This window comes from Cuculus canorus, chromosome W, assembly GCF_017976375.1.
Source record: "Cuculus canorus isolate bCucCan1 chromosome W, bCucCan1.pri, whole genome shotgun sequence".
NCBI lineage: Eukaryota > Metazoa > Chordata > Aves > Cuculiformes > Cuculidae > Cuculus > Cuculus canorus.
Window position 1 is genome coordinate 21,994,717 of NC_071440.1, and position 15,866 is coordinate 22,010,582.

At 39.8% G+C, this 15,866-nt stretch overlaps 1 protein-coding gene across 2 annotated transcripts in view; it reads left to right on the forward strand.

The window, feature by feature from the left end:
* Positions 1–14,582, forward strand: part of LOC128850269 (ras GTPase-activating protein 1-like) — a 120,992-nt gene extending 106,410 nt beyond the window's left edge. For both annotated transcript variants that reach the window (XM_054053282.1, XM_054053283.1), the window contains 5 exons: positions 1,717–1,784; positions 6,959–7,047; positions 9,815–9,892; positions 11,233–11,367; positions 14,499–14,582. In XM_054053282.1, the coding sequence (XP_053909257.1) occupies positions 1,717–1,784; positions 6,959–7,047; positions 9,815–9,892; positions 11,233–11,367; positions 14,499–14,582 (454 nt within the window). The remainder of the gene's footprint in view (positions 1–1,716; positions 1,785–6,958; positions 7,048–9,814; positions 9,893–11,232; positions 11,368–14,498) is intronic.
* The last annotated feature ends 1,284 nt before the right edge of the window (positions 14,583–15,866 follow it).

The window sequence follows — 15,866 nt, forward strand, 5'->3', positions numbered from 1 at the left end:
GCCATGTGGTTTTCCTTAAGTGGATACAGCTGACATTCAGAATTTTCCTGGGCTCTGTTGGATACTATAAATATCGGGTCCCTTTCTCTCATCATCTTAGCCTTTGTGAGCGCATGCTTGTGCCCTGTCTCTAGAGTGCAGTTCTTTTTGCAGCCTCCAATGAAGAATATTATCTTTTATAGCACTGGTTTTGGTCCAAGAATTATTACATATTCAAAGACTGGTGGATAGTTTTTAAGTGTCTGGGTAGCTTCCCTTCTATATCATTCAGAAAGTGCTGCCATTTCTGTCTGGTTGTAAAACCCCATGCATAGGTATTGACTCATTTTTAATGTAGACAGCTTGATCAGTCTAAGAAGAACCAAATCTTCTGTATCTGCAAAGTACATTGCCCCAGTTGTCTTCAACTTCAGGCCATCTACAAGAGAAATTGTTGTATATGCCATGACTTCAAAATTATTTACTTCCTCATAGCTTTAAGTTCATCTCATACAAAATGTTTTTGTTTCACACTGGGCCAGGACTGTTTTGTCAGCCCATAATCTGTGGTTCTTGGAGAAATAGGAAACTTCTGTAACAGTATATATTGGAATTCAAGCGTCTTGGATACATTAAAGGCGTGTTAACCTCACTGCTACACGTCACTTCAAATTGCTCCATCCCTGGAGGTGTTCCAGGCCAGGTTGGATGGGGCTTTGAGCTCCCTGATCCAGTGGGAGGTGTCCCTGCCCATGGCAAGGGGTTAGAACTGGATGATCTTTAAGGTCCCTTCCAACCCAAACCATTCTATGGTTCTATGAAATTAATAATAGACAATGCCATCACTGTATACTTAATAAGCAAGGTAGTGCAAGGTCCACTTCCATTCTTTTGTAAATGGTCAGCCTTTTGTATTGCTATAGTGAAAAAGCAGTTTGCTGGTACTGTACACGCACTCTGAACAAAATGAGAGGTGAGTTAGACTGCTTTAGTTGGCCCATATGTCACTTCAATTAGTAACAGTCTTCCAGAATTATGGTTAACCCGAGATGGATATTTTTTTACTTCAACTGTCAACAGAAAGTTAGATTTTTCTGATGCTAAATTGAAGGCTATTTGGGGTTTCTATTTAATAAGTTCCTACTTCTGTAGTCAAACTGAGTGCTTTTCCCTAGCTTTCTAGATTGTCTGAGTGGCAGCAATTACTTCTGTGAGGAAAGTAGCTGACCCAGTATTATTCTTTTAGTATAATAGTATACTGTTATCAGGATATGGATCTGTTCAAGCTGAACTAAGGCCATGTTTCTGCCAAAAGAGAAGTTCCATTCTGACTGTGCACTCTTGCTCTCCTTATGTTGGCTTGGGAAAGTGAGTGGCTACAGGATGAATTACTTGCTGTAGTAGACAGTGGGACATTTGTGGGAGGCAGGAGATGAAGTGCTCCTCCTTTATAAAGTCAGTGTGGTTTTAGACTACAGGCTTCAGTATGGCTTTACAGTTAAGCTTTTCCCAGGTGGTTTCATAGGTTTACTTTAACAGGGAAATCAATATGCCTGTTTTTATTTCAGTTTTTATCATTAACAAGGCATTCTTAATTAACAAACATTCACGGAGTGCAGGTTAGTTGTTTGTCATCTATCTCTAAAAGGTTGCCACACTTAAATGCTTGAAGACTACATAATTTTACATTAAGTCTTTAACTTTATTATTGAACAAAATGCTTTTTTTCCATTTCAGTGGCTTTGTTTTTCTTCGACTGATTTGTCCTGCTATCCTGAACCCAAGGATGTTTAATATCATCTCAGGTGACTATGCTTCAGATTGAATTCATACTTTATGTAATAATAGGCATCAACTTACTTTAGTGCCTAATTTAGCAAAATATGAAGTCTTTTGAACACTGTGTCCAAAGCCATGTTATCCATATCAATTGATTGACTTTATCCCTAAGGCAGCCGGCATATAGTTTTCATCCTCAAAGGTTAGACAGTTTTTATTCCCAATGTCTTGTTTAAAAGCTAAAAAAAAAAAAGAAAAGGTGAATGTTAAAAGAAAAGAAAAGGTGAATGTTAAAAAAAAAGTGTTTTATAAAGAAAATTGTTGTGGCTTAACCCCAGTGGGTAGATAAGCATTGCACAGTCGCTTGCTCGCTTCCCTCCTCGCCCTCAGTGGGATGGGGGAAGAGGAAAGGAAGAATAAAAACAAGAGAACTTGGGGATCAAGATAAAACAAACAAACAAAAATTAAATACATGCTTAATAACTGAAGGATAAATGGAACAAAGCAAAACAAGTGATGCAAAGGTAATCATGCCACCTTCCATAGGTAGATGGATGCCCAGCCAGTTCCTGAGCAAAAGATGGCTAATACGAATAAAAGCCCCTCTTTCCCTTTTATTGCTGAGCATGATATGATATGGAATATCTCTTTGGTTAGTTCAGGTCATCTGCCTGATTGTGTTGCCTCCCAGCCTGTTGCGCATCCCCCAGTCTTTTCACTGGAGAGGCAAGAGTGACAAACAGATGGCCTTGATGCTATGTAAACACCATTCAGCAAAAGCTAGAACATCAGTGTGTTATGAGTAGTGTTTTGGTCAAAAAATCTGAAACACAACACCATATGAACTTCTATGAAGAAAACTAACTCTATCCTAGCCAGGCACAGTACAAAAACATTACCCTGCTTTTTGATGCTCTCTTTGTAGAGTGCATCCCTATCAGTAAATAAAACAGTGGCAGGGACTATTCCTGTTTGCTAGAACAGGATTGTGAAATTGCTATACTGATCTGTAGCACAGTTCTGGCTGATATCAGGTAGCATTCTCCTAAACAGTTCTTAGGCATGATTTGTGTGTTGGCATGCATCACAACTGACACAGTTGTCATGGGGCTTTGTTATGAAGCTTTAACAGTGACAGCACGGATTATTACATGACAGTTGGCTTAAGCACCTAGAAATGTTTCTGAGCATTTTAAGGAACAGATGGTAGTTGAGGTCTTACAGATGCAACAATTAGTATGTGTGTTACTGTTGTTCCAGACATAAGGTTGCATTGATAGGATTTCAGGTTCTATGTTTTGCTGTATTGCTTTGTGATGCTCACCAAAGTCACTCTATCACTCCCCCTCCTCAACTGGACAGGGAAGAGAAAATACAATGAAAGGCTTGTTGATCAAGATAAGGACAGGGAGATCACTCAGCAATTGCCGTCATGGGCAAAACAGACTTGACTCAAGGAAATTAATTTAATTATTACCAATCAAATCAGAGTAGGGTAATGAGAAAGAAAAATTAAATCTTGAAACACCTTCCCTCCACCCCTCCCTTCTTCCCAGTCTTAATGTCACTCCTGAATTTTGTACCTACTCTCCCCGAGCAGCACAGGGGGGCAGGGAATGGGGGTTGTGGTCAGTTCATCACATTTCATTTCTGCTGCTCCTTCCTCCTCAGGAGGAGGACTCCTCACACTCTTCCCCTGCTCCTATGTGGGGTCTCTCCCACAGGAGGGAGTCCTCCAAGAATTGCTCCAGCATGGGTCCTTTCCATGGTGTGCAGTCCTTCAGGAAATGACTGCTTCGGTGTGGATCCCCCACAAGGTCACAAGTCCTGCCAGCAAACCTACTCCAGCTTGGGCTCCTCTCCATGGAGTCACAGGTCCTGCCAGGATTCTGCTCCTACGCAGGCTCTGGCATGGGGTCACCACAGGCTGCAGGGGAATTTCTGCTCCACCGTTAACCTCCATGGGCAGCAGGGGGACAGCCTGCCTCACCATGGTCTTCATCGCTGGCTGCAGGGCAATCTCTGCTCTGGTGCCTGGAGCACCTCCTCCCTCTCCTTCTTCACTGACCTTGGTGTCCGCAGAGTTGTTTCTCTCACATATTCCCACTCCTCTCCCAGCTGCTGTTGCATGGCATTTTTTTTCACCCAGAGGCACTACTACCATTGCTGATTGGCCCAGCTTTGGCCAGCAGTGGGAAGCTTCTAGCAGCTTTTCACAGAAGCCATCCTTGTAGCCTCTGGGCTACCAAAACTTTGCCACATAAATCAAATACATCTTTGTGGGAGGAAGAAAGGAAAGGCATAAATTAGTGGTGGAAATCTGTAGTACTAAATTATTGAGACAACTGAAGTTTAAAAAGTTTGCATATGTTATGATTGATCTTTGTGTCATAGAATCATGGGATGGTTTGGGTTGGAAGGGACCTTAAAGCTCATCCAGTTCCAAACACCCTGCCATGGGCAGGGATACCTTCCACTGGCTCAGGCTGCCCAAGGCCCATCCAACCTGGCCTCAAGCACCTCCAGGGATGGGGCAGCCACCGCCTCCTTGGGCAACCTGGGCCAGGGCCTCACCACCCTCATGGTGAAGAATTTCTTCCTTATATTTGATCAAAATCTATCCTCTTTCAGTTTAAAACCATTGCTCACTACATGCCCTTGTAAAAAGTCCCTATAAGGCCTCCCTGGAGCCTTTTCTTCTTCAGGCTGAGCAACCTGTCCTCATAGGGGAGGTGTTCCATCTCTCTGATCATCTTTGTGGCCTCCTCTGGACTCACTCCAACAGATCTAGGTCCTTCTTATATTTGGAGCCCCAGAGTTGAACACAGGGCTCCAGGTGGGGTCTCACAGGGGCAGAGTAGAGGAGGAGAATCGCCTCCCTCAACCTGCTGGTCACACTTCTTTTGATGCAGCCCAGAACACAGTTGGTCTTCTGGGCTGCAAGTACACATTGCCAGCTAATGTTGAGCCTCTCATTCACCAGCATCCCCAAGTCCTTCTCTTCAGAGCTGCTCTCAATTCAATCTCTACCCAGCCTGTAATTGTGCTTGGGATTGCCCCAACTCAAGTACAGGACCTTGTATTTGGCCTTGTTGAACTTCCTAAGGTTCGTACAGCCCCACCTCTCAAGCCTGTCCAGGTCCCTCTGGGTGGCATCCCTTCCCTCCAACGTGTCAACTGCTCCACACAGTTTGGTGTCATTGGCAAACTTGCTGATGGTGTACTCAATCCCACTGTCCCATGTCTGTGACAAAGATGTTAAACAGCACCAGTCCCAGTACTGACCCCTGAGGAACACCACACATCACCAGTCTCCACCTGGACATTGAGCCATTGACCATGACACTTTGAGTGTGACCATCCAGCCAATTCCTTATCCACTGAGTAGTCCGTCTGTCAAATCCATATCTCTCCAATTTAGAGACCAGAATGTTGTGTGGGACAGTGTCGAATGCTTTGCATAAATCCAGGTCGATGACATCAGTTGCTCTTCCCTTATCCACCAATGTTGTAGCCCCACTGTAGAAGGCCACCAAATACATCAGGCACGATTTGCCCTTAGTGAAGCCATGTTGGCTGTCCCCAATCACCTCCTTATTTTTCATGCGCCTCAGCAGAGTTTCCAGGAGGATCTGCTCCATGATGTTGCTGGGCACAGAGGTGAGGCAGATTGGCCCGGAGTTCTCCCAGTTTTCTTTTTGCCTTTTTTAAAGGTGATGTTTCCCCTTTTCCAGTCATCAGGGACTTCACTGGACTGCCACGACTTCTCAAATACAGTGGATAGGGGATTAGCAACTTCATCTGCCAGTTCCCTCTGGAGCTGCAGATGCATCTCATCGGGTCCCATGGATTTGTGCACCTTCGGGTTCCTTAGATGGTCTTGCACCAAATCCTCTCCTACAGTGGGCAGTTCTTTGCTCTCCCAGTCCCTGCCTTTGCCTTCTGTGACTTGGGTGGTTTGGCTTGAGCCCTCACTGGTGAAGAATGAGGCAAAAAAGTCATGGAGTATCTCAGCCCTCTCCATATCCTGGGCAACCAGGTTTCCTGTTTCCTTCCAGAGAGGGCCCACGTTCTCCCTAGTCTTCCTTTCATCACTGACACACCTATAGAAGCTTTTCTTGATGTCCTTGGGCACATTTCAATCTATCAGGGCTTTAGTGTTCCTAACCTGATCCCTGGCTGCTCAGACAATCTCCCTGTATTCCTCCCAGGCCACCTGCCCTTGCTTCCACCCTCTGCAGGCTTCATTTTGAGTTTAAGTTTGTCCAGGAGTTTCCAGCATTGTTCCTTCAAAGGGATGTACAGTGCTAAGCACTAAATGCTATGAACAACTGAGATTAGTTACATGACTAGTGAATCAGGCTAAGCTCCAGCTATGCCTAAGAAATCGGAACTTATTTTTTAATTAATTGCAATGCTGAGTGGGGAAGGGGGCAGAAAGATGGAAGATCAAAACATACAGATAGACAGTGAAGAGTATATAGCATTCTTATGAAGCACTGTGAAATTTAGAGTTTATATAATAAACATGTCAATTATGGAACACTTAAATGACCTGTAAGTGAAAAGCCAGATTTGATCATAACCGTAAAAAAGCAAACAAAAAACCCCTTATTTTTTAACACTAATCTCTTAGTCAGGTAAAAAAACTTTTTCCAACAAGTGATTGTACTAGCAGTTTCTAGCATTTGATTTGTGCAGTAAATAGCTATATTTTCATAAAAATACAAGCCATGATTGCATACGTTTATTCTATTTTTCCAGTACTCATACTTTAAAGTATAATTTGCATAACAATGCATGACCTACTTATAAGGAAAAAATAATTATTTTATTAGATTCTAACAACAAATAATCTTCCTTTTAACAGAGCTGTTTGATTTTTGTGAAAAGGCCTTTCACTTAATTCATAAAACGTCTGTTTACCTTAGGCTTCTGAGGAACACTATTTTGCTTATTTTGTTCTGTAAGCAACTAGTACAGAAATTCAGATGTGCATATTAATGTTGTCATGGACATAATATTAAACCAACAAAAGTTTACTTGATCATGAGATATTTTCCACATGCAGTTCTGTTACAGCATTTGAAATATTTAATTCCGTCATAAATAACAAACTATAGAAGAGCTTAACTTTCATTGGACTACTGGAAGTTTTAAATTAAATGACCAGTAACTCTCTACTTCTTATTCCTATCAGATTCTCCTTCTCCTACTGCTGCAAGAACGTTAACGCTGGTTGCCAAGTCTGTGCAGAATTTAGCAAATCTGGTTGAATTTGGAGCTAAGGTGAATATAATTTTACACAGAACAGCCTAGAACTGCATTTCTAATACATTTTAATGTTCCTGTTTAATACACGAAAAATCTGTTGCTGTTTTCTTGTGTGGCCTGAGTGTCTTCATCAGCAAGGAGACCTTGTTCCTGCAGTTTTTTCTATCCTTTTCTGTTGGAGCTCAACAGGCTATTGATTTAAACTAGAGCAGTAGCATAAAGTCTGGCTGAATTGGAAAGAGGAGTCAATCATTTGAGAGTGAGTCATCTAGAAATTTATGTGAATGATTTGGTATAAAGATTTTTAATCTGGTAGTATGAACAACAGCTGTGACCTGTTTAAATAATTGATGAACCAATGACTGTAGTAGTAGGTATTATAATGATGCAACCATACTTTCATGCTATGAGAACAGATAAAATCATATGTTTGTTCCAAAGACAACAGTGGAAGTATATGGACAATGACCAAAAGGGTAGCAGTCATACTCTAGTATTCGTAGAATCATAGAATATCTCAAGTTGGACCTATAAGGATCATAAAGTCCAACTCTCTGCTCTTCGCAGGACTACCTAAAACTAAACCATGACTAAGAGCATTGTCCAGACATTCCTTGAACTCTGACAGGATTGGTGCTGTGACCACTTCCCTGGGGAGCATGTTCCAGTGGCCAACCCTCTCAGTGAAGAACCTTTTCCTGATGTCTAATCTGAACTTCCCCGACGCTGCTGCATTCCATTTCCTCATGACCTATCGCTGGTCACCAGAGAGAGATCAGCACCTCCTCCTCCACTGCCCTCCTTGAGGAAGTTATAGACTGCGATGAGGTCACCCCTCAGCCTTCTCTTTTCCTAGCCAAATAAGCCAAGTGACCTCAGGCACTCCTCATAAGTCTTGCCCTTGAGGCATTTCACCATCTAAGTTGCCCTCCTGTGGACATACTCTAATAGTTTGATGTCCTTATACTGAGGCACCCAAAACTGCACACAGTACTCGAGGTGGGGTCACACCAGTGCAGAGCAGAGCAGGACAATCCCCTCCCTTGCCCAGCTGGCAATGCCATGCTGGATACACCCCAGGACACAGTTGGCCCTCTTGGCTGCCAGGGCACACTGTTGGCTCACGTTCAACTTGCCATCATTCCAGACCCCTAGATCTCTTTCCCTGGAGTTGCTCTCCAGCCTCTTGTCCCCCAATTTGTACATATAACTAGTATTACCCCATCCTAGATGGAGAATCTGACACTTACTCTTGTTTAAATTTCACATGGTTGGTGATTGCCCAAATCTCTCTGTAAGGTGCCTCTACCTTCGAGGGAGTCCACAGCTCCTCCTAATTTAGTATTGTTGGAAAATGTACTTAACATATGTTCGATTCCTGCATCCAGATCATTTTTAGAAACACTAAAGAGCACTGGCCCTAAAATTGATCCCTGCAGAACTCCACTAGTGACTGACCACCAGCCCGATGTAACCCCATTTACTATAACCCTTTGAGCCTGACCCATCAGCTGATTGCTCACTCAAGGTATTATGAACTTATTTAGCTGCATGATAGACATATTATCCAGAAGGAGACTATGAGAGACAGTATGAAAAGCTTTGCTAAAATCCAAAACCACCACATCTACTGGCTTCCTTTGGTCAACTAGATAGGTATTGGAGTTGGAAGAGTGGGAGATGAAAGGCAGGCAGCCATCCCTCCACAAAGAAAACATCTATTTGATGGTAAAATGGATAAATTTTCTTTAGGAATATCCATATCAATAAGACAACTGAGAAATGCTAGAGTAGAAATCTGTGATAAGAAAGAATCCATTCAAGAAGGATGCATCATCTGCCTTAGGTGATGGGAGCCTTTTTGCATTTCCATTGATTATTTGATGTCAAAATGGGGAGACATCTTTCACTAATACTGACATGTCTCTGTACAAAACCTCTAAATACATTCCACATGCATGTTCTTTCATATACTATATAGAATAATTCACTTTCAAATTGAGACCAATTAGGACTAAACTTCCAGCCTACATATAGAGCATTTTGATTTTGAAACAAATAACAAATACCAACCCCTGGCTTCCCCCTACACACACACGCGCTCTTCCTCTACTTATTCTTAGACTGTTATTTTCTGTTGGTACAACATTTTGAAACACTCCTTTTATTTGTACTCATTTTCATATTGCTTGACAGAATTTTGTACATCAGTTTTACAAGTTGCACTAAAAAGCCTCAGCTTTTAATAAAGTTTCTATTGCATCACTAAAAGAATGCCAGCAACAATTGATCCACTCTGGTTCCCAAGTTGCAACATGGTTGAACAATAAAAAATTTGTTGACTTAAGCATAATGAAGAAAGTGGGTTCAAGCTGTCATTATAAAGCCATTTGTCTGACACTCATAACTCAGAATGTAAGCATTAACGAAAGAACAAGAAGGAGGGCACTTATGTCTTGATGTTACCTCTGACAGTGTTTTCTCCATTATGTAGCTGCAATGAAAATAAAGAAATCTATCTTCAATATTCCAGAAATGTAAAATTTCATGTCACAATGCACATATAAACAATTTCAGAATCCATCTGGAACAGAAAAAAAGTGTAATCTTTTGACTGGTTGTACACCAGTCATTATAAATTCACTTGAAAATATAAAATAACTCCAGATGACACATTTGTGTTTTGCAGTGTCATTTGTCTCTGATTGCAATGTGTTCACTTCAGGTATGGCTATTAAATTGGTATTGATTTATTTTAATAAATATTTTTTAAAATGACTAGGAGCCATATATGGAGGGGGTAAATCCATTCATCAAGAGTAACAAACATCGCATGATCATGTTCTTAGATGAACTTGGGGTAAGTGGTTTAAAAAAAAATATTGGAAGCTATACAGCAATATTGTGAATTAAATTTTTTTTTCAGTCCTTGTTAACTATCTCAGAAATGCATCAGCTTCCAAACAATTTTGAATGCCTGTTACTGAAAATTTTTTCTTCTGCATGTTTAGGGAACTGTAGATTGCTGGTGTGTCACAGAGAATTAAAACTTATCAAATGTCCTGTAGAAAGATTTTATTTATTTATTTAGTACTGCTGTAGACATGAGATCTATTTGAGCTTCTCCCTGAGGATTAGGGCTCTTGGCCAAAAATATCAATCTTTTAAAAGATTATTTTAAAACAAAAAATTCTTATGTGTGATTTGTCATATGGTTTTGCGCCGAGATTGAAAAAATTGGAGTTTTAAAAAATATTATCTTCCATTTCAGTTATATGTTACCAAATGTCTCCCTGTGTGAATTCTGAATATTGTAGTTTAAAAGAAAATAATAATTGCAGTTCACTTTGAAACTGTAACTGTTCTGTGTATGATAGCTATAACAAGAGTTAGGAGCTCATTTATATCTATATGTATATGTTTAAACCAAGAATTTGTTTTAAAAATGAAGATGAAAGAAATGTGCCTAGCTTCCTTAGTTGATCTATTAGAAGTGTTCCTAGAAGACATCTTAGACTACTTTGATAATCTATAAGAATGAGTGTTTTGAAGTGTGTCATTAAGGTAGATTGCCATATGTCACCTTTTTCTGGTTAAATGGCAGATTCTGCATATTATGATATACTGTTTTTTTCTTTAAATGACAGATTATGCATGAGGACTCAGAAAACTGTTGGATTTTAAAATAAATGATTAATTACTGTTTTAATTGCATTATTTTATTAGTGGACTTATTGACTTGATAGGTTTTTGGGGGGGGGTCCAGTTTTGCTGCTGCTATTGTCTGATTTAAATTTAAAAAAAACCAACTAATGGATGGATCCTCATTTGAGGGAGGATATAATGCGTATCTCTTTTCCCAGTATCTTTCTGGACAGCTCAGAGGTAGCATAGCAACATTAAACCTTTTAGTAGGACCCTCCTAGTAGAAGTAGGAATTGCTGCATATTTAGTAATCTCTCCATGTGAAATGTGCAACCATAATTAAAATGTCCTCATAAAACAGATGATTGTGGAGAGGAGGAAATACATAATTTGTATTAGATGGCATGGACAGAAGACTTAATTGCGAAGAAAAACATTGCAGTACTTGCTCGTGGTATCAAAGCAGCTATTGACGGGTCTGTAGAAGTGTATTTTAATTTCTTATATGCCTGCTTACTCACCATTCTAAATCTACTCTCATAATTTTTGTTAAAGAATGTTCCTGAGCTTCCAGACACTACAGAGCATTCTAGAACTGACTTATCTCGTTATCTGGCAGCCTTACATGAGATGTGTGTGGCACATTCAGATGAACTTCGGACACTCAGTAATGAGCGAGGTGTAATGCAGGTAAACTACAATGGTTAACAAAAATCACAGGTAGAGATAGCATGTCTTGACTTATTGCTTAATGTGGTGATTCTTTTGTAATTTTTCTGTCCAGCAGTATGAGCAATAAATAATATGTACATTTCACCAGGAGTTTGCTAGTTGTAAAGAAGCTTAAAACTATGAACTAAGTATTTATATAACAAACCCAAACGTTTTAAAGCAGTGGCTTGGGGGGTATTGCTTTTTTGCTGGTTTGTTTTAGTTTGAGTTTTTTGCTTTTTTTGTTTAGTTTCCAGGTGAAGTTTTCAGTTTCTAGAGGAAGCCTAAAGTCAAGAAATTACTGTCTCCTGACAGTAATAGATCTAGTTCCTCTAATTGAGAACTAAATAACTAAATTTCATTTCCTTAGCTTTCTATCACTACTTCATTTCTGCTTCCTGATTTATTAAATTTGTAAACAAACATGGCAAACTTCTCTAGCAAACACTATAAATGAGTGTTCTGTTCCAACTATTCAACTTCTCTACAGCTTTTATGAAAACTTCATGCACTGTCTCAAAATACCACAAAAGTAATATATTTGCCTATGGTATACTAATTATGTTGAACTTAAAAGTCAGCAGTTCTGCTTATTGTACAGTAATATGCTTTGGTATGCTTGAATAGTATACTGTGCTCCGCAGGAGATAATTTAAGTAGTCTTCCCTTTTAAATGATGATGATTTGGGGGCAGTGGCAGTTGTAATATAGAAAGTCTTTTTGTTTAGAGATGATCTTCCTTATATTTAATCAGTATCAACTTAAACAATTTATTTAATGACACATTTTTGAAGAGGCAGTTTTTAAAATAGTTTTTAATTTAACTGTTTCTAAATAACTTCTTGTAATCAGATTTCTTATTATTCTCATGGTTTAAAGATTGGGCTTCGTATATCGTGACTCTTTGAAGGCCTTAACTTAAACCCAGGTAGACAATAAATCTATATTTCTTTCTCCTGTTACTCAGGAGAGATGTTACTCAAATAATGCATTTTTTGACAGTAATGTTTTTTTATATAAGGGAATTACTAGGAAGTCTTATCGTGATTTTGATAAAGGTGAAAATATTTTTGTATTTAATCATCTTTGCCAGAAGAACAATCAAGGAATTAAAAATGAGATGATGCTTCATTATAGCAGTTCAAAACTAATGCAATTTAATAACTACTACAGTTTACCTCTTCAGTGGCATATGAGGAAAAGAATCAGTCACATTCAAGTTCATAATTCACTTACAGCTACTGCTAGTCTTGACAAAGTAAAAATGATGGCTAGAATGGCACAGCAGGATAGTAGAAATTTTTCAGTACTAAATTTGTGTTGCTTTCAGATAAGGGGTATAATTTGTTTCATAGAATCACCAGTTTGTAAAAGACCTCTGAGATCATCAAGTCCAACCATACCTATCTGCCACTAAACCATATCCTTAAGTACCTCATCTACCTGTCTTTTAAATACCTCCAGGGATGGGGATTCAACCACCTCCCTGGGCAGCCTCTGCCAGTGCCCAATAACCCTTTCGGTGAAAAATTTTTTTCCTCATGTCCAATCTGAACCTCCCCTGGTGGAGCTTGAGGCCATTCCCTCTTGTCCTATCACCTGTCACTTGGGAGAAGACAGCAGCACTCACCTCTCTACAACCTCCTTTCAGGCAGTTGTAGACAGTGATAAGGTCTCCCCTCAGCCTCCTCTTCTCAAGGCTAAACAACCCCAGTTCCCTCAGCTGCTCCTAATAATCCTTGTTCTCCAGTCCCTTCAACAGCTCTGTTGCTCTTCTCTGGACACGCTCCAGCCCCTCAATGTCTTTCTTGTAGTGAGGGGCCCAAAACTGAACAAAGGATTCAAGGTGTGGCCTCACCAGCACTGAGTACAGGGACAGAATCACTTCCCTGGTCCTGCTAACCACGCCGTTTCTGCTACCGGCCAATATGCCATTGGCCTTCTTGGCCACCTGGGCCATTGCTGGCTCATGTTCAGTCATCTGTTGACCGACACCCCCAGGTCCTTCTCCTCCAGGCAGCTTTCCAGCCACTCTTCCCCAAGCCTGGAGCACTGCACAGGGTCACTGTGTCCCAAGTGCAGGACCCGGCATTTGGCCTTGTTAAACCTCATCCCATTGGTCTCGGCCCAGCGGTCCAGCCTGTTCAGATCCCTTTGGAGCCTCCCTGCCCTCCAGCAGATCCACACTTCCTCCCAGCTTAGCGTCATCCACAAACTTGCTAAGGGTGCACTCGATCCCCTCATCCAGGTTGTTGATAAAGATATTGAACAGGGCTGGACCCAACACTGAGCCCTGTTTCACAAAACCTGTTTCTGAAGTACTTAATGATTACAGATGTGGTATTGTTTCCTCAATATACTTATATTTCTACTTTAGAGGAGTAGTTTCACCTTGTGGATTTTCATAAAGAAAACTCCAATTTTTTCCCCTTTTCCTTCTCTAAGTGCCCTAATGGGAGTTGGAATTAGATGATCTTTAAGGTCCCTTCCAACCTGAACTATTCTATGATTCTATGATAATGGTTCAGGATCACCCTGTTGTAGTTGATCATAGTTCTACTATAATGAAAAAATGACTGACTTCCCAACAGTGTGTTAGCAATACACTTTCTCATTCTGCTTTATGTGTATGTTCAGTTGCATTTGGTTTAGTTTAATCACCAGGTTTTCAGAAAGTTAAAAGAGGGTAGTTCTGCCTGTACAGAAGTGAACTGTATTGTCACCTTTTATTTGTCACCACTTTTTTTTTCATTTTCTTGGCCCAGTTCTGCACTTTCACATGGGGAAAATACCCAATAATTGATTTTTTTGTTTACAGATTGTTTTTAACAGATAGAGAATACTCATTTTGAAACTCTCAGGTTAAGTTGGCAAGACTTAATGGGTCTCCATGGGTGCAGATAAATTTAATATTGCTGTTTTACTGTTGTCTTTTGAAGTAATGTCTTAGTGACTAGGGAATTGGAGCTGGGGGGGTGTAAATATATTTTAAACTACCAAATTCTAAGTCCGGTAGGTTAATGTTGAAGATGCTTCTCAAGCAAGACGGGTTCTGATTTTTTTCTAGTTGCTAATATAGGGTTGTACTGGGTTGTTTTCTTTTTCTACAGCATGTTCTTAAGAAACTGTTGGCTATTACAGAACTGCTTCAACAAAAACAAAATCAGTATTCAGTGTCTAATAACATCAGGTAGCAGCCCTCTACCTGAATTCTGCATGGATCCAGCATGTCTAACATGGCAACTCACACAAGTATAACTTTTTTTGCTCTTGCCAAAAATAGCACACCCTGTCACATTCCCAGTGATCTGTGAACTATGCAAAGAGAAAACAAAGATTCTGTTAGTGAATAATTGTGCCAGCAGCTTTTTTTTAACTATCTGTGCAGGATATTTGCACTTTTTCCACTTGGAACCAGTTTTTACAGCCTCTGAGCCTTGGTGTACCATTTACCTTCTGCAAAGAAAATGCTGTGACTGTCTTGAACTTTGAAAATTATTTTCAACGCCTGCAATTGCCAAAATTTTTCTGTCTTGTTGGAAAAGAATTATCAACTGACAAGGAAAGAAATGCATTGCTTTGACAACTACATGTAACTGGATAACATTTCTTACTGCAATTTCTGACTGGTTACAATTACTATGACTTTGATTGGTTTGACCACTTGAACTTGTATTTACAATTTCCAGAGTTTGATGGTTATGGTAAGAACAATCTTTCCTGTATACTTTTTATACCATGTTGTTTCTCTTGCTGGAGTTGTGTCAAAAGAATATGCAGAAGAGATTGTCAGCTTTATTCTTTAATGTGCCACTGATTCAATCTAAATAATTCTTCCATCAAGGACTGTGTATCCATACATGCAAATCAAAATGCTTTTGTAAAATGTTTACAACAGTGAATCATTAGAATTCAGTAGATTTATTATCACTGTATCAGACATGCATGCATCTATTAAACCATTTTATAAAATATGTATTGGTTGGTCTTGTGTTAATATAAGGCTATCATGGATATTATTTGTAAACCTGAAAAATAAGATTTTTAAATAATCAAGCTGCCAATAAACTCTTTATGGAAACTGGCTAACTTTAGGTGCAAGTAATAGAACACTGTAAAAATTAAATTTTGATAACAGATATGGTTGGCTATTTATCTACCGTGTATAAAATGCATTGATAAAAATGACTGTAGGTAAATCTCACTTGTATTTAGATATGTGTATTAAAACATTGACACCACTACTTATTTCCTAAAACAGTGTCTGAAAATTAATGTTATAGTTTACCCCCCACCTGCAGCTTAATCACCACACAGCTACTTGCTCACTCCCTCCCCACAAAGCAGGCCAGGGGAGACAATAGGAAGAGCAAAAAGCAAGAAAAGTCAGGGACTGAGAAAGGAAAGATGAACAAAAGAAAAACAGAATAAGTGATGCAAAGGCAATCACTCACCACCTCCCAGAAGCAAACTGTTTT